At 42.3% G+C, this 25,807-nt stretch overlaps 1 protein-coding gene across 1 annotated transcript in view; it reads right to left on the reverse strand.

Annotated features, from left to right (window-relative positions):
- Positions 1-25,807, reverse strand: part of Efcab5 (EF-hand calcium binding domain 5) — a 98,243-nt gene that overhangs the window by 28,834 nt on the left and 43,602 nt on the right. Inside the window, exons 4-12 of the mRNA XM_036195375.1 lie at positions 22,683-22,782; positions 19,362-20,360; positions 17,919-17,999; positions 17,736-17,819; positions 15,364-15,578; positions 12,745-12,901; positions 6,133-6,422; positions 2,314-2,483; positions 491-719 (exon numbers count right to left, since the gene is read on the reverse strand). Of these exons, the coding sequence (XP_036051268.1) occupies positions 491-719; positions 2,314-2,483; positions 6,133-6,422; positions 12,745-12,901; positions 15,364-15,578; positions 17,736-17,819; positions 17,919-17,999; positions 19,362-20,360; positions 22,683-22,782 (2,325 nt within the window). The remainder of the gene's footprint in view (positions 1-490; positions 720-2,313; positions 2,484-6,132; positions 6,423-12,744; positions 12,902-15,363; positions 15,579-17,735; positions 17,820-17,918; positions 18,000-19,361; positions 20,361-22,682; positions 22,783-25,807) is intronic.

Below are 25,807 nucleotides of genomic sequence, written 5' to 3' on the forward strand. Positions count from 1 at the left end.
GGTGCTGCCCAAAACAGGTTGGGTCTTCCCACATCATTAAGTATCAAGATAACTGTCCCCACCTAGACATAGCCAGAGGCTAACATAATCTACACAAGTCTCCGTGGAGACTCTCTTCCCAGTTATTCCAGCTTGTGTCAAGTTAACAGTTAAAGCTAACCCACACGCCCTTCTACATGGTCGTTCCTATTTTGTGAGTCTCAGCAGTTTGGTCATTGGTTCTGCACAAAGCATCAGTTTCTGTTCCTATGCTTCATGCCAGGAGACACATATGAACAATATTCCCAGAGAGGCTCAGGCATGGATGTGTCCAAGTCCTTCCATAAATTATCAGAAACATGTCAAAAGGCTGATCCATAAAGGAAACAGAACAAGCATGATGATGCTGTCTACATACAGCTCTACTCTCCTTATGTTCTTCCAGGTTTGACTTTGAAGACATCTAGACAGAGAAGTTGCTGACTACTGCTCTTGTAGACTTCTAACTTACTTGATAGAATTTGATCTCATGATGTAGGAAGATGTTTATTTCATGGGGATCTCGAAGAGTGTCAATTGCCAGGACCCCAAAGATCCTCATATATGCATCCTGAAGAGGCAGAGCCAGGAATGACCCATGACGCTCACTCTTTCTGCGGGAACTATTCCAGAAGAAGATGTTCCCATGGTGCTGAACTTGTGGGACATGGATTGGCTTGCCTTCATCCACTACTGTAAAACTGTTGAAAAGTAGATACAAGGACAGGGAAAAGTTGCAGGCTTTAGACTAAACCATAGAGAAAACAAAATATAGTCTTCTATGATTCTAAGCATTATATGTAGGGGAGGTGAATCAGATATTATCACCAGTTTAGAGGGTCTGACTTGTTAAGATTTGAAAAAATAATTACAGAGCTAGAAGTGTGGTTCAAAGGTAGAGTGCTTGTGTGGCATGTGTGAGGCATCCAGTTCAATCTCCAGTACCACAAAAGAGAAAGAGAGATAAGGAAACAACCTTAGATCTTAGAGGAAATATATATATATATATATATATATATATATATATATATATATATATATATATATACCAGATGCTGGGGCTACAAGGTATGGAGCCAACATTGTAAAGCCGAGCCCCTAAACAGTGAAACATTTCCAGAGTGAGTTCTGGAAATGATCTGGTAAAACCAATTAGGATCATGGGGCTTGAGAGATGGACTAGCAGTTAAGAGCACTGTTTCTTTTGCAGAGGACCTAGGTTCTATTCCCAGAACCCACATGGTGGCTCATAGCTGACAATAACTCTAGTTCCAGGGGACCTGACACCCTCTTCTGGCCTCTGCAGACACCAGGTATGCAAGTGGTACACAGACATACATGCCAGCAAAACACCCATACTGTGGATATTGCTCTTATAAATAAAATGCTGATTGGCCAGTAGCCAGGCAGAAAGCATAGGCGGGACAAGCAGAGAGGATAATTCTGGGAAGTGGAAGGCTGAGGAGAGAGACACTGCCAGCTGCCGCCATGAGAAGATATTAAGATATCGGTAAGCCACGAGCCATGTGGCAACTTTTAGATTAATAGAAATGGGTTGATTTAAGATATAAGAACAGTTAGCAAGAAGCCTCCCATGGCCGTACAGTTTATAAGTAATATAAGTCTCTATGTGTTTACTTGGTTGGGTCTGAGCAGCTGCGGGACTGGCAGGTGAAAGAGATTTGTCCTGACCTTGGGCCAGGCAGGACCAGGAAAACACCAGTTACACACCCATACACATAAAATAAATTAATGGATAAAATACAACAAGAATAAAAACCATTTAGGACTGGCAGTCCATCAGGTCCCATTCTGGAAGCACTGGTGGCTTAGAGACAGTTCTCTCTTGAGCAGATTACCAAGGTTCAATACCTGCTTACTTCAGAAGGGAAAATACTGTTTTAGAAAGGTGTAACCAGGGCTGGAGAGATGGCTCAGAGGTTAAGAGCACTGACTGCTCTTCCAGAGGTCCTGAGTTCAATTCCCAGCAACCACATGGTGGCTCACACAACCATCTGTAATGAGATCTGGTGCCCTCTTCTGTATACATAATAAATAAATAAATCTTAAGCAAAAAAAAAAAAAAAGAAAAGAAAAGAAAGGAAGAAAGAAAGGTGTAACCAGAGCCAGGCATGATGGCACACACCTGTTGTAATCCAGCACTTGGGGGGGTAGAGGGAGGAGGATCAGGAGTTCAAGGCCAGCCTTGACCACATAGTGAGTTGGAGGCCAGCCTGAAGTCTGTGAGCTCCTACCTTTAAAACGGAAGAAACTGACTCTTCAACAAGTTCTTACCTGATTCCTTTCATGTCCCTGTAGAGCACTTTGTTCAGTACAAAGGGAGCATCATCCAGCGTACAAGCCACATTCCTCAAGAGAACATCCCCTCTCTCTGGCAGGAGGAGGTTTTCTTCTAAGAGGGAAATGTGAGCACTGATCTTCTTATTTCCATGAGCTTCAGCATCCTGTGGCAAAATATTTCTCACCATGGATTTGCATTTGTCAGTGGCTACAGAGATCCCCTAATTCCTTTGCTAGCCTATTTGGGAATCTAGCACCAATAATTTCATTGAATAAGTGACACAGAGATTACCCGTCATGGGCAGTAGGAAAACAGCAGATACCACACTGCCCTTCAAACCTGAATTACATTTAGTCAGTGGAATGGGTGTCTTATATGTAGTTAGACTGCTTTACTGAAAACAAACACAACTCAAACCAAAACAAAACCTCTTCCTCTAATCAAATTTAAAGGTTCAAAACTTAGCTCCCTTGGAACCACAATCTTAGTTGGAGGTGAGGGACTTTAGCAAAGAATACTACTGATTTCAGAGGACCCAGCAAGAGGATGCCTGCATTCCACTCACTTTCACTATCTAAACATGAGTGTGAAAACAAAGTTCCTGAGGATTTGTTTTATGTTTTAAAAAGATTTCTTTATTTTGATGTTATGTGTATGGGTGCTACATGCATGTGTGTGCTCTGCGTGCATGCCTGATGCCAGCAGAGGACATGAGATCTCCTGGAACTGCAGTAACAAGTGACTGTGAGTCACCATGTGGGTGCCAGGAGTTGAAGGTGGGTCCCCTCTGCAAGTGCAACAAATGTGCTTAACAGCTGAACCATTTCCCCAGCCTCAAAGAATTCTTAACAGCCTGGATCTGATTGGGGACATATCAGGAAAGTTTTGTGGAGACTAAGACTGTAGACTTTCTGTTTAAAAATTTGCATATAAAAATTAAGTTTCAGTGTGGCATTCATCAAAGTTTGTTTTTCTTTCTTTTTTCTTTTGGTTTTTTGAGACAGGGTTTTTCTGTATAACAGTCCTAGCTGTCCTGGGACTTGCTTTGTAGCCCAGGCTGGCCTCGAACTCACCGAGATCCACCTGCCCCTGCCTCCCAAGGGCTGGGATTAAAGGCGTGCGCCACCACCCGACAGTTTGCTTTTGTTGTTTCTTCTTCTCCCTCTTTTCTCTCCCTTATTCCCCCACTCCATGGCCTCCTTTCTGTTTTCGTGTCACAAGGGACCCTTTGCGTTCCCCTCTCTCAACACCTCTTGTTCCCTTCTCTTCTAGGTTCATAGTCTATACTCATCCTTATCCCCTGTGATGGCTGTTCTGGATTGTCAAGGTGACTACATCTCAAATTAATCAAAGCATAAGCTGTTGGGCACACCTGTGAAGAATTTTTCTTGATTGAATTATTTGAGATCCACCCTAAATCGATCTTTTTTGGGTGGGGGGAGATCTAGCTTAGATCTGGGCTACACCTTCTGGTGGCAGCCTATATAAAGGGCGTGGAAGAACAAGGCATTGCCTGCTTGCCCTCCCTCACTGGCAAGTCCATTCCTTCCCTGGTGTTGGAACCACTTTTTTGGAATTCCAGTGGATACTTGAAGACCAGCTGAGATATCCAGCCTCATGGACTGAACAGCTACAGGATTCTTGGGCCTTCCATTGGCGGCAGACAGCCATTGTTGCACTAGCTGTCCCACAGCTTATAAACCATTCTAATATCTCTCCCCACCCCTTGATTTGAGACAGGTTCTTTCTATGTAGTCCTGGATGTCCTGGAGCCCACTATATAGACCAGGATGACCTTGAACTCACAAAGATCCCTCTGCCTCTGCCTCCTGGATGCTGGGATTAAAGATGTATGCCATCCCACTGGATATACATCCTATCAGTTCTTTTTCTCTTGAGAACCCTGAACAACACCCTCCCTTTATTTACATACACACATCATTAAAAGTAAGGCTCTGTATATGAATGAGAACATGCAATTCTTACTTTTCTGAGTCTGGGCAACTTCATTTAATATTTCTAGAGTGCTCCATTTTCCTCCAAATTTCATAATTTTGTTTTTCTTTATAGTTTATAGCAAAATTCCATTGTGTACCTGTGCCATATTTTCATTATCCATTATCCTATCAATAGACAGCTAGGCTGCTTCTGTTCCTTCGCTATTGTGAAAAACGTAGGAATGAATGTAGACATACAGATATCTCTGTGATAGGATATAGAGTTCTTTGGTATATGCTCAGGAGTGGTACAGCCAAGTCCCACGGTAGTTCTATTTTTAGCTCTTTGGAGCACATCCCCACTGATGTCTATAGTGGCTGCATGAGTTCACACTGGATAAGGCTCCCTCTTTCCCCACATCCTCACCAGCTTTTGTGGTCATTTGTTTCATGAACACAGCCATTTTGACTGGGATGAGATGGAATCTGGAACTAGTTTTAATTTGTATTCCCCAATGACTAAGAATGTTGAAACTTAAAAAAGGGTTGGTTATTTGTCTTTCTTACAGAATTTCTCTGTGTAACTTCCCTAGCTGCCCTGAAATTTACTCTGTAGATCAGGCTGGCCTCAAAATCAGAGATCCACCCGCCTCTGCTTCCCAAGTGTTGGGACTGAAGGGATTAAAGTGTGCCACCACTGTCTGACTTATTTATTTATTTTTTGAGATAAGGTCTCACTATGTAGTTCTGGCTAACCTGAAAGGTTCCCTGAACTGGTATGAAAGCCACTTGGTGAAAGGAGAAAATTGTCCCCACAAATTGTCAGTTCACCTCTACACACATACCCTAGCATGCTCCCCAATAATAAAAATAAAATTTAAACAAAAATTCTTTTTTGATGGGTAAATTGTTCCTCAAGCATCATGCAAAGTAAATGCAGCTTCCACTGTTGCATATCTCCCTACTGGCATTTTTCATTGTCATTCTATTATCTAGTCTTGGCATAGGAGACTCTCTGAACAAATAAGTTTCCAGGACATCATTTCCATATCTTTCTGTCTTGCTCCAGACATCCCAGCTTTATCTCACATAGCTGCTTTATTTGTATGTATTTTTAAATAATTTATTTAGCTTTATTTTATGTGCATTGGTATAACAGTGTCAGATCTCCAGGACTGGAGTTACAGACAGTTGTGAGCTGCCGTGTGGGTGCTGGGAATCAAACCCAGGTCCTCTGGAAGAGCAGTCAGTGCTCTTAACCACGGAGCCATCTCTCCAGCCCATATGTATTTTTTTTTTTAAAAGACAGAACTTTATGTAGCCTAGCCTGGCCTAAAGTTCAGTTTATAGCCAAGGATGATTTTTAAATTCTGATAATCTTGGGTCTACCTTCTGAGAGTTGAGATTACAAGTATGCGCCACTCATATCTGGTTAAGGAAGAGCTGGGGATTGAACCCAGAGCTTCATACATGCTAGGCATCCTAGCAATTGTACTACATCTCTAGCCCCTCACTTAAATTTGAGTTATTTATAATTTTTTGTAATAAATGAATCATCTTTAGCATCACTCAGTGATTTTTTTTTTTGCAGCATCCAGTGATTTTTTTCAAGCAAATTTTGTGTTCCTCTTATGCAGCCATTGAATATCACATACTGTGAGAAAATGTTTCCTTTTATAGTACTTTAGAAAGCTTACCTGGAGCCGGGCAGTGGTGGCGCACGCTTTTGTTCCCAGCACTCGGGAGGCAGAGGCAGGAGGATCTCTGTGAGTTTGAGGCCAGCCTGGTTTACAGAGTGAGATCCAGGGCAGGCTCCAAAGCTACACAGAGAAACCCCGTTTCCGAAAACAAAACAACAACAACAAGAAAGCGTACCTGGGTGAGGGCCCTGAAGGTCTCGGCATACACAGGCTCCAGGGACACCCCACTTGTCTCTGCCGCGTGTTGGATCTGATGGAGCCACTTCCGTCTTGCACAGTTCCTAAGACCCTCAGTGTGGCTCCTCTCTAAAGAACTCATCAGAAACTCCACGACACTGTCCAGAACTTGGTCCTCATTGCCCCTGAGTTCAGACACAACCAATTCTATGTACTTCTGAAACTGCTCTGAAGACAACTTTATTTCATGACCAGGATGTAGCTTTGGAAATTGGATGTGCAGTTTAGCTAAAAACAAGTGAGGAACAGAGAGCAGACTAAAAGTTCATTCATCTATGGGACATTTTTTCATTTTCCTCTTACAGCAAGCTGCAGCCCTCATGTGTGAGTTCTATGGATAACTGAATACACTGAAGGGATTTCTGAGCACTGTGACTGACTTCCTAGACTAATTCAGCATAACTTCTGTGCCGGCCATGTTTTAACTCTACCTCTAGCCAGGTGAATTCCCAGAGTCTGATGTCACCCTCCTGACTGTGTGTCTTCCATATCCTGTCCTGTTGCTCTTTGGCACTGTCCTTTGTGGTCACTCATTTCCATTCCTACATTTATAACCCTAAACAGAGTTTGCCACTTTATAGTAGACCCACCAATGGTGAATGATTCATACTTATTTTTAAAGCAAAAACACTGCCTGTTTGACTAAGAATATGGCTCAGTGGCTGTGACCTTACCTAGCATTTACAAAGCCCTGGGTTCAGTCTCTTCTAGGACACCACACACACACACCATACATACACATACCACACACCACACACATACCACACACACACACACACACACACACACACACACACACCAATCACACACACCCACCATACACACACACACACACACACACACACCCCACATTACACACACACACACCACACACACACACACACACACACACACCAATCACACACACCCACCATACACACACATACCACACACACCCCACACACCACATTACACACACACACACACACACACACACACACACACACACACACACAAACTTTCCAGGACTCAGGAGGCAAAAGCATAAAGATCACGATTTTTTGGAAGCAGCATTCTACCACTAAAGTATGCTCTACATCTTCTCTTTCATTTTTCTTTTTAAAAATGTTATTATTTTATGTGTTTGCCTGTATGCATGTCCGTGTTTCACATGTGTGCCTGGTGCCCTTGGTGGCCTGAAGAGGGCCTCAGATCCCACAGAACTGGAGTTCATCTCCCAACAGATGGTTGTGAGCCACCATGTCGGTGCTGGAAATCGAACCCAGGTCCTCTGGAAGAGCAGCCGGTGTTCTTAACCTCCAAGCCAGCTCCTCTTCTATTTTTCTTTTGTACAATGATGAATCTACTACCAAACTTGCACGTTATCAGGAAGTTACCTTCCTCATCCTCTTCTACTGTGTTCTAGCCTGTCTCCCAGCATCTCTTACCTGAAATTTGGCTTTTCCCCTCACACTGTCACGGTTACACAAAAGTGACTGTGTTGCACATGAATATTCTAAGCATTACGCAGTTTAGTTTTACCTGTTTGTAAACACTACACAAAGATTATCAAACCAGATACAGTTTTCTTGAACTTGCTTTAAAAATTTTTTTTTTTTATCTTTTATCTTTAAATGTAATTAACTTAATTTTCATTCTTTAGGTGTATGGGCATTTTGCCTGTAAATATGTCTGTGTACCATATGCATGCCTGGTGCCCTTGGAGTCTAGGGGAGGGTGTCAGATCCCCTGAAATTAGAGTTACAGATGGTTGTGAGCTGGCATGTGGGTGCTGGGAATCAAGCCTGGGTCCTCTGGGAGAGCAGCCAGTGCTCTTAACTTCTGAGCTATCTCTCTAGCCCCTTGCTTAAAAAAATAAAAATGATTATTTTGTGTTTGTTTATGTGTGTGTGTGTCATCATGGTTTTGTGTGTGTGTGTGTGTGTGTGTATGTGTGTGTGTCCCCATAGAGACAACAAGAGGATGTTGGATCCCCTGAGGCTGGAGCCACAGGCAGTTGTAAGCCATGTGAAGCAGAAGCTGGGAATTGAACTCAGGCTCTCAGCATGAGCAGCAAGGACTCTTAACTGCAGAAAATAGTAAAGAGTCCAAGAGTCCAGCCCCAGGACCTCCTCCAGCCCCAGGACCTCCTCCAGCCCCAGGACCTCCTCCAGCCCCAGGACCTCCTCCAGCCCCAGGACCTCCTCCAGCCCCAGGACCTCCTCCAGCCCCAGGACCTCCTCCAGCCCCAGGACCTCCTCCAGCCCCAGGACCTCCTCCAGCCCAGGACCTCCTCCAGCCCCAGGACCTCCTCCAGCCCCAGGACCTCCTCCAGCCCCAGGACTTCCTCCAGCCCCAGGACTTGCTTTTTCATTCAACATTATACTACCATGTCCATCATGTTATTTCTGTAGCTTTGACTCATTCATCTTGGCCACTGTATTCATTATGTGAAAATAATATCATTGAATATTTGTTCTTCTGGCAATATGCATTTCAGATATTTTTAATATTTTACTCCTAGGGACTGCACTATAAGCATTTTGGTACATGTCTCCTGGTATGTCTATGAAAGTGTTTAGACATTTATTATACATTAACAAGTCATAGGGATGTGATGGCTTATAATGATTGCCAACCTGATAGGATCAATAATTACCTTGGTAACAAATCTCTGGGCATATCTATGGGGGAGTTTTAGATTGGGTAATTGAGGTGGCAGGGTACATTCCTTGGGCTATAGATCCCTTGAACTAAATAAAAAAGAGAAAGTGAGCTTAGTATCAGCATTCACTCCCACTTGCTTTCTGATTGTGGTTGCAATGCCTATGTGACCAGCTATCTCCCCGACACCACATTTTCCTCACCATGATGGTCCATGCTCCAAATTGTGAGTCAAAATAAACCCTCCCTACCATAAGCTGCTTTCATCAGGTATTTGTGTCACAGCTGAGAAAAGTCACTAAGAGATAGGGCATATGTCCCTTCCTTTTAAAGTGGGCTCTACCTTTTCTCTCAAAATGTCTTTCATGTGCTTTTTCCTTCCCTTTAATGACAAGAGCATCCATTCAGTATCATTAATTTGACAATTAAGAAGCACTACCTGGAATTTGCAGCCATTTTTTGTCATATGAAGCTCTTATTTCTATAGTTAAGCATTCATTGATTTATAGCTCTTTAGCATCCACTGATTTTCTTACTAGTGATTGTAGTTACAATTCTGCCTTGAGGAAACCACTCTACTCTCATTGCAGCTCATGGGTTTGAGTGGGATCCATTGTAGTTTTGGACTTAGAACATGTTCTGGAGGGTCATATCAATTAGGACATTCTATGCCTCCAGTCAGCGTGGCTGACTTAGAATAGTAAAATACCAGGCATGTTCTGTTTGCTTGTTTTCTTGAGACAGAATCTCACTCTGTAGTCCTGGCTGGCCTGGGACTTTGTATGTAGACCAGGCTGGACGTGAACTCAGAGAAAGTCAAGGTGATGCAGAGTATCAGAGTTCACATGTGCCAAGAATGGCATCTTTCAAGAATAGCTTGGCATGGGTTGTCAGAGCCTGAGCAGTGTGAGGACCACAGTGGGAGAGCAACCTTTAGCCTGTGTGGGTGAGGAGGGTGGCCCTACAGAGAGGTAGGTTAGGTTTGGATGTCAAAGCCCTGTTTAGATTTGAGTGCTGAATAGAGTGAAGAGGACATCCAAACAGAAGAGCATCCGGCCTAAGGAGTCACAACCTAAAGACAATGAAAAGAATATTTCTATCAAAGGGAAGTCCAATAGGAGAAATCAGCCTTGGAAAGACTTCCAGGTAGCATTCAGCTCTGCATAGACAGTTGGGCCTGACTGGTTGAAGAGGACATCTATGTGAAAAAGAGCCTTGGCATACATGGAGTGTTAGAGCCTAAGAAATATGCTAGGCACATCTATGGGGTTGATGTGGAAAGGGGAAAGGATCTACAAGGGTGGGAGAAAATAAGAATGGGTTCGGTTGTTTTGAACTGGACATGGAAGTATTGGTGTGAACTCTTGATTTTTAATATTAGTAGAGGTGTGTTTTATACTCACATAAACATGCATATGCAAATTCTCTAGCCCTGTCTCCTGACAAACCCGAGAGTAAGGCCCTGGGAGAAACACCGCTCGTATAACTCACATCTTGGCTTCTAAACACTACCCTTCAGCAAAAGAAACTAAGGTTTTTCCCGGGGAAGGTGAGTATTGCAGGATGGAAATGGGTGAAGCTTAAGGTGTACCCAGAAGAAATCATGCCAGAAAGCAAAGAATTGCTCCAAGAGTGATGGAGACATTGACGTGACAGAGAAAACTGTCTAGCATTCCTTTAGAAACCAAAAATACCTATCTGCACAGTGGCTCAGAATCTGCAACATCTAAGAATCTCAAGAAAACTTATGCTGAGCAAAAAGAAGCCTTACCTAAAAGGGTGTGTATCATGTAACTCTATCTTTACAAGGTTCTAGACAAGAAAAATCATGGTGGGAAAAAGCTTCAGTGGTTGCCTTGGGAATTGTGCTGTGGGACTGCATGGGAAAAGGACATGGAGGAACCTCTGTTCTATCTCTCCAAGAAGCATGAGCCATACTGCTCATGGGTTTGTCAAAACTCAGCAAATTTACACTTAAAATTTACACACCTATTTTTGTGGGAATTTTGCATTGAGAAAAAAGGTACTAAATATTGAACGCACATGAATTAGAGGCATACCTGTGTGTTCAGGAAGAAGTGTACATGTTGCTTTAAGATGTATCAACAATAAAGAAACAGATGGAGAGCTAAGGAGTGAACAGAGTGACAAGAAGCGGCCGTGGGAAGCGCCGGTGGCAGAGCTTAGACTGCAGGAGTGTAGATGCCGCACTCTAAGATTCTTCCAGACTCGGTGCATATTTGAACGTTTTCATGAAACAATGTTGAGAGTGGGGGAGATGACAGGACAGGACAGGAAAAGGACTAAATCTGGGGCAATGTGAACATTAAACCAACAATGATAACACTGGATTATTACCCAAGCACTAAAACAAGAAACTGTTGTATGCTATCATAAACAAAAAGTTTGACCCTAGAGAGAAACTTTTATAATGTTTCAAAGTACATCTACAACACCCTGTTCAGAAACAGAAACAAGTCACTTTAAAGTGGAAGAGTCCAACAGAAAAACATTTTTTATTTTTAGAGAGACGTTCTCACATATCCCAGCTTAGATTGAACTTGCTCTGTAGCCAAGGCCAGTCTGATTCTACAGTGGTGTACCATAAAACTTGGTTTGTGAAGTGCTGGGAATCAAACAGTGCTTTGTGCCTGTGAAACAAGTACACTGGGCTATATATCCAACCCAGCCCATACCATTTTAATCAATTGATCAATGTTATTATCATAGGATCTCTAATAGAATTCAATAAGAATAAAACATTGATTATGTGTTCTGATCCTGCCAAAAGATGAGTAACCTGGATTTAACTACAAGGAAACAATAGACAAATCTGTGTAAAAGGACGCTACCAACAACCAGCTTACAATCTTCAAATGTGTCAGGGTCATAGTAACCAAGAACAGACTGAAGGATTTCTGAGGGATTCCTAACATACCAGTTTTCTAGCAAAAGAATAGTAGCTTTACGTCAGCGAGGAAGTAAAAATATAAGAAAAAAACAAGAGAAAAACAAAATCAATAATGCCTTTAATCCCAGCTCTTGGGAGGCAGAAGCATGCGGATCTCTATGAGTTTAAGGCCAGTCTGGTCTACAGAACAAGTTCCAGGACAGCTAAGGCTATACAGAGAAACCCTGTCCTCAAAAAAAAATCATTAGAGAGAATAAAGAATTAGTATACTGAAGAGGAACTTTAGACCCAGCCAGACTTGATAGTTTAGAATTACAAAAGCAGGAAACAAGAATTCAGGTTTCAAACCGTGATACTGTATGGTTTGGGAACTTGAACTTCAGAAACAGAGGTAATTAGTTCACAGACAGAAAAACCAAAATAAATGAATAAAATAAAATTTAAAAAGTAAAGTAAGGGATAGAAAGATACAGCTCAGAGGGCTTGACCATCATACATGAAGCTGTAAATTCAATCCCTGGATTGAAAGAAGAAAAAAAAAAGTAAATGTACCAGCAGGTTTGGAACAGCCAGTGAGAGAGAGAGAGAGAGAGAGAGAGAGAGAGAGAGAGAGAGAGACAGAGACAGAGAGAGAGAGAGAGTTATGTACATGTTTATGAGTGTGTGCACTTGTGCATGCCAGTGTATGTTTTCAAGACAGGGTCACTCACTGATTCTGGCGCTCACTGATTTAGCTAGACTGGCTGACCACTATGCCCCAGGGGTCCTCTTGCCTCTACCTCCCCAGTGCTGAGATGCCTAACCTATGCCACAGTGCCTGACTTTTGTGCAGGTGCTGGGGATCCAAATTCAGAGCCTATGCTTACATAGCAAGAACTTTACTAACTGAGTCACTCCCCAGCCTCTAATGCTTGTTTTTGACTTTGTGTATAAGGCATAGCATTGAGAAACTGAAAGCCAGGTTACTACCACAGCAGGAACATGCTAATATTTTACCTTTCTTCATAGACTCTCTTTCCATTCCCTCCTTGTATGTATACAGGAGATCATCCACTTCATTCAGACTCAGAAAGCCTGAGCTGTCATTGTCCCATTTCTGGAAGAGGGCTTCTAGAAGAAGTACCCGTCGGACTTGGAAAGCATTTTGTCTAGCCTAGGTTACAAACAGGAACATAAACAAGCACAGGAGATTACAGTTAAAGGAAGTGTAGCATCTCTCTCTCTTTTTGGAAACAGCTTTGCCTTGGGGCTAAGGATATTAGAGGGAAATGCAGAGACCCATTTTAATCCCTTAATTGCCATTTCCCTGTTTCACTTTTCAACCAAAAACATCCAGGAATTTGCTGTACGAGACCAAAGCACTTTAGATTAGAAAGAATAATATACTCCTTAAAGGTTTTTTTATTGTTTCTTTTTACTCCCTCCATGGTTATTTAAAATGATGATAAAAACATGAACACATGGGCAGCTCTACCTGTTTTTTATTCATTATTTTGCTTACAAAATTTGATTTTTTATATATTTTTTTATTTTCTAATTAACTTAATTTCACATATCAGCCACAGATTCCCCCGTCCTCCCCAGACCCCTAGCCCTCCCCCAATGCACCCCCTATTCCCACCTCCTCCAAGGCAAGGTCTCCCCTGGGGAGTCAGCCCAGCCTGGTAGATTCAGTTGAGGCAGGTCCAGTCCCCTCCTCCCTACACCAAGGCTGAGCAGACAGCTTATGTTGAAGAGGTTGTGAAGCAAGGGGAACACGCTACCTGGTTTTTTAAGGGCATAAGATTTGTAAAGAAAAGGAATTAATAAATGACAGTGTTCAAATAACAACAACAAAAAATGGCTGTGTTAAAAAAGATCCTAGTGAGGCTGGGGAGATGGCTCAGCACTCGTGAGCACATCCTGCTGTTCTTTCAGAAGATCTGAGTTCGATTCCCAGCACCCACACCTGACAGCTCACAACTGCCTGTAACTCTAGCTCCAGGGGCTCCAAAGCCTCTTGTCTCTGTAGATTCTTAGACTCCTATGTACATACACACACACACACACACACACACACACACACACATAATTAAAAATAAAATAAATCCTTTTTTTCAAAGAAAAAGGAAAAATGTTTATATTTAACAGTTATTTAACCTAACATTGATTTTCGACTTTTTTTTAGAATTTTCACAAATTTTTTATTAGATAATAATTGACAATTATTGAATTACTATATAGATTAATTTTTAAAATAGTGCATATGCCAGCCATGATGGCACATATCTGTAGTCTCAGCACTCAGGACACTAAAGCAGAAGAATTGTGAGTTCAAGGACAAGCTGGGTTACATAGCAAGGCTCTCTGTCCAAAACCAAGGGCTTAGCAGGGCGGTGGTGGCGCACACCTTTAATCCCAGCACTCGGGAGGCAGAGGCAGGCGGATCTCTGTGAGTTCCAGGCTAGCCTGGGCTACAGAGTGAGTTCTAGGACAGCCAAGACTACACAAAGAAACCCTGTCTCGAAAAACTGAAAACAATAACAACAACCAAAAAAAAAAAAAAAAAAAAAAAAACCCAAAAAGATCCCCCAGGGCTGGAGGTATATAGCCTAAATTATTCAAGCCCTTAGGTTTGATCTTCAGCACAACACACACACACACACACACACACACACACACACACACACACAGACACATAGACACACACACAGACACATAGACACACACACACACACACACAGACACACACACAGACACATAGACACACACACACACACAGACACACACACAGACACATAGACACACACACACACAGACACACACACAGACACACACACAGACACATAGACACACACACAGACACACAGACACACACACAGACACATAGACACACAGAGAAACACACAGACACACACAGAGACACACACAGACACACATACAGACACACACAAACACACAGACACATAAATACACACATAGACACACACAAACGCGCGTGCGCGCACACACACAGCAGTAAATGAGCACTTGTTGGTTAAAGGAAGGGGACAGCAGTTAGGAGGCTGAAGAGATGCCAAGACTGGACTTGGGTTGAGAAGACTCATGAGAATGATGGGATTGCGTGACTAAAGTTAGTAAGATTAATTCCTGCGTTTCCCATGCGACAGAGTAAATTGCTCATATGAGGTAATGTGCGTGCATGTACTTATCACTCGAGAAAGCAGTAAGTGCTTAGGACGTTGTGCCACTGGGGCCCCATGAATAAAAACATATACTCAAGGCATAAACATATCCCTAAAGTATGTGCATTTGCAGATGCACTCACAAGGCAGACAGTGCATACACACATCGTCACATCTCCATATACCTGCACTTCGGGCTTCAGAGAATAGGAACAAAGCTGCAGCCTGAGCCACTTCTTGCCAGAAGCAATCATGGCATTTTTAGGAAAATGAGTTCTCTGGAGTGTGATCTTGACAATCAAAAGGGTATTTAATGGTTATGCTGGTTGAAATGAAGTGGTACACTTGGCCATACACTTTTGAAGAGACACCACACTAGGAGCAACCGAGTTTGGGAGATTTATGGATAATAGTGACCTTACTTGCTGCACTGGTAAGTCATATTACCCACCTGTTCTAAGGCTTTCATCTTCTCTTGTTTTGTTTCAAAATACTTCTTCTGAAAAAAGGAGGCGAGACTCTGGCTGACACTTAAGGGGGTGTCTTCACCGACAAATGTCTCTAGGAGTTGCACAAACTGCAGCAAGTTGAGGGAAACTCCATCGAAGGCACTCCTCCCTTTTATTTCCTTGTAACTCTGAATGTTCCTAACAATCGCATGGAGGTCTGCGAAGCAGGAAGATATATCAGACACTAAAGTAAATGCTTCTCTCAGTTTTAGGGGGAAAAAAAAACAACAAGCCCCTGCTATGATAGAAACCTCCCATCACTTTGTTTTGTAGCAGGGGATTGAACATGGGCTTTGCACATCCTAGGCACGGACAGTACCACTGAGCTAAAACTCTGCCTCTGACATCCATTGGTTTTGCCTCTCAGGAATCCACGCTCCCTCTATGAGGAGGGCATCCATGGTTTTCTTTGAGGAATAATTCTCTTCCATTGATGGTTTGAAGGAGGAGTGGGAGGGCACTAAGCCTTCCTACCCTGGCTCCATGGATATATTATGTAAGATTTGGCCAAGAATTCACATAAGACAACAACACAACCTACACAACACAAGCCAATGAGCATTAGCTTCAGCACTATTTTGAGAACCACTAGGGAGATTTTTGCTTTGTGTTCTGGTTGCTGAATTAGTAGAATGTGATACAGACGCTCCTGTGGCCATTTTTGAGACAATGTGAAGGAAACTGCCTCAAATTGAAAGTGACACAGAGAATATGGCTGAGAGGCTGAGAGAGGGTGTCCTCAGTTGGAGCTGGTTATGCACAAAGCCAGCTACATGCTGGACTTCCCAATTACTTACATTAGTAAATGCTACACACCAGCTCCTCCTCCTGAGGGGGTCAGCTAACACATTTGTCTTGGAGAGCAATGTGGCAACGTGAAGTATTTTCATAAGATGTTAGCCTACTGACTCGTGTTTCATTTACTCCTTGATTCAACCACTCACGCCCTTTTGATTCTATGTGGGATCTGATGTAACTTAGAAATAATTACCCAAAGATTTTAAAAACATTGCCAATAAAACGTGACATAGAGAAAGAACATGAACTTGCTAGTCATAGGAACCTGACAAATATTATGCATGTTCATTAAAACATTTTGAGGATAGACAGTGTATCATTTTTGCCCTGGGAAATGGTACCATGGGAAAGGCTTGCTAAACAACCATGAGAAGCTGGATCCATGTAAAAACTGGGTGCAGAAGCATGCACCTATAATCCCAGCGCTATGGGAGGTTGACAGGAAGATCCTGTGGTTGTGCTCAGCAGCCAGTGTAGCTGAAATGGCAAGCTCCAGGCTCCATGTAAGACCTTATCTACAGAATAGTAAATTGTCAGCGACAGAAAAAGACACATCAACCTTTGGTTCTCACACCAAATGCATGGATGCATGCACCCATATGTAAGTGCACAAAATACATGCAGGGCTGGGCAGTGGTGGAGCACGCCTTTAATTCCAGCACTCAGGAGGCAGAGCCAGGCGGATCTCTGTGAGTCTGAGGCCAGCCTGGGCTACAGAGTGAGTTCCAGGAAAAAGGTGCAAAGCTACACAGAGAAACCCTGTCTCGAAAAACCAAAAAAAAAAAAAAAAGAAAAAAAGTAGTAATCACATGTGCAAATACCAATTAGTTAATTAACTAAATTAAAAACAAAATTCACTATTTGATTCAGGCTTAATTGCATGTAGAAAATAATCTTGATCTAATTATAATTACTTCTACTACTTAAAATAATGGAGAAAATAATAAAATAGCATTTTTAGAAATATGAGTGTTACTTGAAATAATTGTAGCTATAACACATGGCTTATCTGAGCGCTCAGAACAGCTCTTCCATCGGTTCAAGAGGTTTTTCTTTGTTAAGTCTTCATAAACAAGACAGACTCACCTGTCTAACATGTTTGGGTGTAGACCTACTAGGGGAATAAATAATTTATTATTTTTATTGAGTTCTATCTAATATCTGATTCCCTTGCATGCTTGGATCATGTCTTTAAAGCAGTGTGAGGGTATGCAATAGTTAAAAAATAAAGTATACCAATGCCAGCAATTTTAAAGCCTGAGGACGCTCTGCGATAGTATATGTCACTACCAAAAGCATACCACCACCACCAAAACAACAACAACAACAACAACAACAACAACAACAACCCAAACCCATCTTGCTTCTATTTAGGTTTGTCAGTTCCCGGGGACAAGAGGGCAGAGGGATGTCAGTGTGTCTCAGTTGAACCCAGGCTTCAGCACCAGACACAGTGGTGAACTAGAACCATGTGTTAGAGATTGTCATCTGTGGTTCCTAGTTTGCTAACACGCACCTGTGAATCTGGAGTCACCGTAGATTAATTTTGCCTGCTCTTCATCTTCAGATTGTGTCTTCCAGTCACAGCCCAAAAATTCACCTGTGAAAAACACATTCCACAACACAGCCCGTTTTACTCCGCTTTAACCGTGCTTTCCCCGCAGTGGACAAAGACAAGGAAAACTGAGTGATGTACTACCTGACCAGGATTTTCCTTCTATGTGTTGGGGCTTCGGTTCGCAGGCTTTGTCTTTCTCTAAGTCCTTTTTTGAAGCTCCTACTGGGAATAAGGAAAAAGACAAGGCTGGGTGTGATGGCTGGTGGGTAAAAGTGCTTGCTGTTAAGTCGGATGACGTGAGTTTAATCCCAAAGATTCACGTGGTAGAAGGAAAGGACTGACTCCTGAAAGTTGTCCTCTGACCTTCACACGTGTACTGTGACATGCACACACACACACACACACACACACACACACACACACACACACACACACGAAAAGAAAATTCCTGTGGATTAGAAATAATATAATTCATTAGACATTCTGAGTGAGCTTAACGAGACAAATTCCTTGCATACATAACAGCCCAAACCCCAAGACCTTTCCATGTATGTGTGTCATAACCAACCACAATGGAACCACTTAATAATTTTAATTGTTGAGAGAGGTTCTGCGGCAAAAGCTATTTGTTGGGCCACACAAAGTGAGGTTGTATTTCCCAGCCTTTCTTATAGCAAAGTGTTACTAGATGTCTAAATTCTAACCAATAGGATGAATATATATTAAAATTCAGGGGGCTGGAAAGATGGCTTAGCCATTTAAGAGCACTTATGCTTGAAGAAGGCCTAGGTTCTGTTCCCAGCTCCCATATGGTGTCTCACAACCATCTGTAACTCCAGTTCCAGAGGAACCAACGCCCTCTTTTGGCCTCTGTGGGTATTGCACACATAGAGCAGACAAAACACCCATACTCATAAAATAAAATTTTAAAATACTTTAAAATATTTAAAATTCAGAGTGTTTTTTTTTTTTTGTCTGAAACACAGTTTTTGGAAACTCTTATAGCAAAAATGCAAAAATGAAAGCTGTAAAATTCTGATTTTATATACATACATATATATATATATATGTATATATATATATTTTTTTTTTTTTTCTGAGACAGGGTCTCTCTAGATAGGCTTGACTGGCCTGGAACTCACTATGTAGACCAGGTTGGCCTCCAACTTGTAGAAATTCACTTTCCTCTGCCTCTTGAATGTGGAGAATAAAGGCATATGCCACCATGCTTTGGCCAGTTGTTGTTGAAATAAAAGAAAAATTTAAAGTGATTTTCATTTAAAACAAAACTATTTCTGCTTAAAACAAACAAAACACTGCTAGATTTCATATTAATGGACTTCTGGTACAAATGAAATTCTAGGTAAATTAATAATAAGCATTCTGATTCTCATTTAATCGAGGGTTCAAAGTCTAGACTCAAGTATTGAGCACCAAAATACATATGCGGTTTACATGACATGATATGCCAGCAGAGATCCTAACTTAAATGAGTACTTTCTAAAAAGATTTTTTTTAACAGCCCACTCCAGAAAGTGTACATGTGTGTACAGAAAGATGGCTTTTATAGACTTAAATAACTACCTGGAAGGTGATCTTTTTTGCTGCTCCCTGGCTTTTTGATGTTTGCGGGAACTTCCTCATGCTGTTGGGAATCCATGGCAGCTTGCTCTTCTTTTATGGTCGGCAAAGGCTTTTCTTCTTGAGATTCCATTTTATCGAATTTCGAGGATTCACTTTCTTTTAAGGTGCCGCTTTCTTCTAATTGTGAGGTTGAGTCTGCGTCCTCTTCTTCTGGCATGGTGTCTGTTGGTGGTCCTTGTTCTGACTCATACTGTGGCTCTTCTATTATGGACTCTTTAAGAGTTTCATACTCTGAAGTCGACGTTCTAAGTCCCGCTGAGCCTTTGCGCTCACCTCCAGTTCCTTTGTGCTGTCCTTGGTCTATCAGTGATCCTTTGCGCGACCCAGCTTCTGAACTCCTACGAGACCCAGTATCTACAGATGACCTTTTGCGCTGTTCTGCCATTGATGCTCTGCGTTGCGCCAGTTCTGAAATTGATCCTCTCTGTGATCCTTCTTCCTCTATGACTGACCATCTGTGTGGTTCTTGTTCTGACACGGAATCACTGTTTTGGTCTTGCCCTGTCTGTGGCTCCTGTTCGTCTGCGGAGCTTCTGCGGGACCCTTGCTCTGCAACTGACCCTCCTCTGCGTGATCTTGGCTCTGCTACTGACGTTTTGCGAGATCCTTGTCCTGAATTGGATGATTTGCGCGACCCTTTGCCCTGTCCTTGTCCTGTAAGAGACTTTTTGTGGGGTCTCTGTTCTTTGCTGGCTCTTTGTTCTGAAGTTCCTGGCTCTGGGGATGGTTCTGGGGATGGTTCTTGGTCTGGACTTGTCTCTCTCTGCTGTTGTGGGAGATTTTCATCTTCGTTTTCTTGGAGTTTGCTAGCAAGTTTTTCAGCCATTAACTCATTCATCTTTAAGAGCACCTCATCAAAGTCTTCATAAATATGCTTCTTAATATCCATATCTCCCCAGAACTCAGGCAACTCTATCTCCTCAAATTCAATTAATGGCCCTAATGCACACAACAAAGGAGTTATCTAAATAAAATCTTACCGTATAGAATCAGAATTATTGAATGAATGCAAAAAATAGCATCGAGGGCAGAGATCATAACATAAGCTCATTACTTTAAAAATAAATATTGCTGGGCGATGGTGGCTCACACCTTTAATCCCAGCACTTGGGAGGCAGAGCCAGATGGATCTCTGTGAGTTCAAGGCCAGCCTGGGCTACAGAGTGAGTTGCAGGAAAGGCACAAAGCTACACAGAGAAACTCTGTCTCTAAAAACCAAAAAATAAAAAATAAAAATAAATATCAGAACTGGGTGTGGTGGCTAGCACCTTTAATCCCAGCACTTGAGAGGTAGAAGCAGAGAGATCTCTGTGAGTTTGAGTCTAGCCTGGTCTACATAGTGAGTTCCATACATAAAGAGATCCTGTCTTCAACAACACCAACAACCCCAAGCAAACAAACAAAATCAGGTACCTTTTGCTACAGTTAGAACTCAAAGAAACACAAAGACTTCTCACTACTATGAATTAATTATCAGCCCTTCTGTACAGCGTGGTTTACAAAATGAATGTGTCTTTTATTTTGCTGTTTGGAGTGTTGCCTGGAAGATTTGTCCCTTACCTCTGTGGTCCCTTTCCAACAATAAACACAGAATAGAGATGGAAAATGGAACTGTCCTTCTATCTCAAGTACCTTTTAAAACATCTGCAATACAGGCTGGAGAGATGTGCTTGATGCATGGCACTGAGGACCTGAGTTTGATCCCTAGAGCCCACACAGAGACAGAAGAAGAGAATTGATTCCACAAAGTTGCCCTCCACTTGTTCACTGTTGCATGCGTGGACCCTCCCCCTCCAACACTCACAGAAAAATAATTTAAAAATTAAAAATCCTACACTATATGAACAAAAGCTAGCCTTATCGATGGCAAGCTTTCACTGGGTCTACTGTCCATCCCTTCATGTTCCTTCAGTTCTTTACTTCTCAACTCTTCTATGACTCAAGTGGACATGTGGCTCAGAATTTTATGCAAAGAATTTAGAGTGAAGCTCGGGGGTAGGTGGTGTGCTAAATATAAGTCAGTTTTTAGTACAAAAGAGAGAAAGGGAGTGAGAGACAGGGGGCGCGACAGAGTTAAGAAGGAAGGACTTCAGGGAAAGACTGACTGGGTGCTCTTCACCAGGATCCTGCTGTTGATCCCAGCAACAAAATCTGCTGGATATGATTATGCAGCCTGTGATCCCAGGTGAGGGGGAGATTTAGAGTCTCCAGGACTTATTAGGCTACATAGTGAGATCCCATCTGAAAAAGTATATCCTCCCCAATAAAATTCCACAAAATCCTGTCTGCCCCCATTCTACCCAAAATATTTAGTAATTAAGCTATAACACTGTGGTTCCTACAGCTTTTAGTATACTACCTACAGATTCTTAAGTTTCCAAGTAATAAGTCCACACACAGGAATAAGATATTAATATTGTTTAGCAAACTCAGCCATTAAAAGGCATTCTCTTGGCTGGGCGGTGGTGGCGCACACCTTTAATCCCAGCACTCGGGAGGCAGAGCCAGGCGGATCTCTGTGAGTTCGAGGCCAGCCTGGGCTACCAAGTGAGTTCCAGGAAAGGCGCAAAGCTACATAGAGAAACCCTGTCTCGGGGAGGCGGGGAGGAAGGGTCAGAGGATGCCTCCAAAGTAAAGGAGCTTGCTGCTAAGCCAGAGGGAAGATCTGCATTGGGTCCTCTGGCCCCACAAAGTGGGAGGAGAGAACTCACAGCTGCCTTCAGACTTCCACAGGAGTGCTATGGACTCTCTCCCATAATAAATAAGTGTAAAACAACAACAACAACAACCCTATGATGGTATTTATTGATAAACATATAAAAGAATATTTTAAAATGCAAGGTCTACATGTCTATTTTAAAATAAAAGCAATATAAGTAAAGCTGCTTGGGAAAAGGAACTATCTCCCACAGAAATCTTAGAACTCTAAGTTGGACATTACAAACAGAATAACCATTCTTAACTTAATCCCTAAGGCATTCAAAGTGTCGTCAAGGCCTTTCTCCATTGAAACACATTTAAAATTCGTTCTAGCCAAATTCTGCTATGGCAGAAGTTTGCATATTGCACTTTGGTGAGAAATACATGTAGCTATGAAGAAAAGTGAGTTCTGTGGGAGTCTGAACAGTAGATAAGGTATGGCTACCATGACTCAGGGGGATGATATGCAGAGGTCCCTCAGGAGTAAAATCATCCCATGTCATCTACCATTGTACCCCAGCACCCAGCCTCAGTACCCTCTTACCTCTGAGTGACACTTACATTGTCTTGGGTTTCGGAGTAAACTCCTTGTAGCTTGTGAGCTTTGATCATAGAATGTTTCCAGCAAGGCCAGTGTCCTCTGCCGATCCAAGGCCTTCACCTGCACGGAAGGATTGCAATGAGTAGCTGCAGCAGATTTAAAAGTTTTTGTGATGCTAGATCATGACCACCACCAGCTCCATCGTTATCATAAAAATAAAAGCTACTGCATTAAAATCAATAAGCTAGATCTTATATTCATTATTTCAATAAGCTGGATATTATATTCATTTCTCCCATTGTTACATGTCAAAATGCCTTGGGCTTAGTGGATATTTAACAAAGAACTGTTGTGACTGGCTTTACTTGATGAATTCAATGCACAGGTCTCAATTCTTACCTAACCTGACCTGTGCATATCACAGGTAACTGCTCTTTACTTGTTTGTTTATACACTATTTTGAGAAAATATTCATGAGAGAAAAACAAACAAAAAACGATAAAACTAACACCACCTGTGATCTTAGTAGCTGGAATTAACAATCATTTAAAGCACATACAGGGTTTGGGAGATGGCTCAGTGGGTAAAGTGCTTGTCTTACAAGCACAAGGGTCTGAGTTCAGTTCCCAGACCCTACATACAAAAGCTGAGTATGGTGGTGAGTCCTTGTAATCTCAGCACCAGGGAAGTGGGGACAGGTGGATCCCTGGGGCTCACTGCCAGCCAGTCTGGTTGACTTGGCAAGTTCCAGGCTGCCAAGGACAATTTAAAGAGCCATGCCATATTGCCTGCCTGAGTTAAGTTTCTGTTGTCCAGTATTGAGCCACTAACCAGAAACTTTTGACATGCCTGGATAAGTTCTGAGTTATTAGAAAGTAACTTAACATTTCCTTATCTTTCTGCTACAGTGACCATTAGTAACAATGTTTTGTGGTTAGGTTGCTTGGTTGGGTTGCTTGGCAACTCAACAGTTCCCTGATCTTTTCCCAAAGAAAGTTTCCTGGTCTGTTTACTATAAAACCCACCTGAGAAAAATAAATTTTGCAGCTTGATCAGAGTACTGTCTTGCTGTCAATTCTTTGTGTCTCTTGTCCCTTTCATTCGCCATTCCCCTTTCTAGGGTCTCCACTGAAGATCCCACTGCCCAGGACAATTGGCGCCCAAATGTGGGGCTTGAGGACATGGAGGAGTGGTGAATGTCATCATACACCAGGGCAAACCTGCCTAAGAGTTGGACCACTGTGGAAGATGGCTCCATGAGCAAAGGTCCAGTCAGTGATCACCATGGAAGCACCCGGCCAGCCATGAGACAGATCCGGAGGAATTGCAATGTGATGACATAAAGTAAGTTTACCATGGGACAAGCATTTAGTAAACAGGATTTGTTTATTTTGGGACTGAAACAGTCTCTCAAGACACAAGGAACTAAGATTAAAAAGAAAGACTTAAAAAATTTTCTTGACTATATTGGAGATGTCTGTCCTTGGTTTCCCCAAGAAGGGACCATAGATGAAAAGTGCTTGAGGCGCCAGGCGGTAGTAGCGCACGCCTTTAATCCCAGCGCTTGGGAGGCAGAGCCAGGTGGATCTCTGTGAGTTCAAGGCCAGCCTGGGCTACCAAGTGAGTTCCAGGAAAGGCACAAAGCTACACAGAGAGACCCTGTCTGGAAAAAAAGAAAGAAAGAAAGAAAGAAAGAAAGAAAGAAAGAAAGAAAGAAAGAAAGAAAGAGGAAGGAAGGAAGGAAGGAAGGAAGGAAAGAAAGAAAGAAAGAAAGAAAGAAAGAAAGAAAGAAAGAAAGAAAGAAAGAAAGAAAGAAAGAAAAGTTCTGGAGACAGGTTGGTGACTGTTTAAATGATTTTTACCTGACCTTTGGTCCAGAAAAGTTCCCTGTTCAAACCTTTTCCTACTGGAATTTAACTAATGATGTCTTAAAAACTTATAATCATTCCCCTGATGTTCAAAAATTAATTAAGGAGGGAGAAAAAGCCCTAAAAGAATCCTCCCGTCCACTCTCTGTCATTCTGTCAGTATTAATATTCCTGAACCCCCCATATCTAGTCTTTTGGCAACAAATAACCATCAAAGAAGAAAAAAGAAGGAATCTCCTACTCTGGGTTCACCTACCCACCTCTCCCTCAAAGGTCCTGGCCACTTATCCATCTTTAATGGCCAAGCTAATTATTAAGGGCAGAGAAATAAGTCCCCAATAATTTGGAAAAGATCCTGACTCCATAGTTGTCCCCTCTACTCAAGAACAATTAGATTGGCTGCTTCAAACAAATGATGAATGGCCCATTGTCTGCTTCTCCTTCCTTAGTACTATCGATAACCATTTTCCTAGTGACCCTTGTTACAGTTTGCTAGAATTCATCCCTTTGTTTTCCCCAAATTAACTGCCTCACAACCTATAAGGGAGGCTCCCCTGATATTGACAGATGGCTCAGCCAATGGGATTGCCGTCTATGTTGTGGATGGAAAGGCTACCTCCCGCCTCTCCCCATATTCCTCAGCACAGCTTGTTGAACTTTATGCAATCATTCAAGTTTTTTGATTATTTCATTCTCAACCCTGTAATTTGTATACTGATAGTGCTTATGTTGCCCATTCTGGTCTCTTATCGGAAACTGTCCCCTTTATTAAACCCTCTACCAATGCAGCTCCACTCTTTCTTCGGCTGCGCTCCTTGGTTATGGCTAGACAGTGCCCCTTTTTTATTGGCCATCTACGGGCCCATTTAAAATTGTCTGGTCCTCTTTCTGAGGGAAATGCCTTGGCTGATGCAGCCACACAATTAGTTTTTCCTGTTCTTGCAGGATCCCTTTCCCAGGCTGCCCAAGCACACTCCCTTCACCATTTAAATGCTCATTCCCTTCATTTGTTGTTGAAGCTTATCCGAGAACAGGCTTGGGAAATTGTTAAAATTGCACTGACTGTGCCGTCTCCCTTCCCGTTCAACATCTGGGAGTTAACTCCTGGGGCGTGGTTCCCAATGAAATTTGGCAAATGGATATTACTCATTTAATTGAATTTGGCAAACTTAAATACATACATGTTACAGTTGATACCTCTAGTGGTTTTATATTTACCTCTCTCCAGGCCAGAGAGGCCTCCAAAGATGTTATTTCCCATATTGTACAATGCTTTT

The sequence above is a fragment of the Onychomys torridus genome, chromosome 8 (genome assembly GCF_903995425.1).
Source record: "Onychomys torridus chromosome 8, mOncTor1.1, whole genome shotgun sequence".
In the NCBI taxonomy this organism is placed as follows: domain Eukaryota; kingdom Metazoa; phylum Chordata; class Mammalia; order Rodentia; family Cricetidae; genus Onychomys; species Onychomys torridus.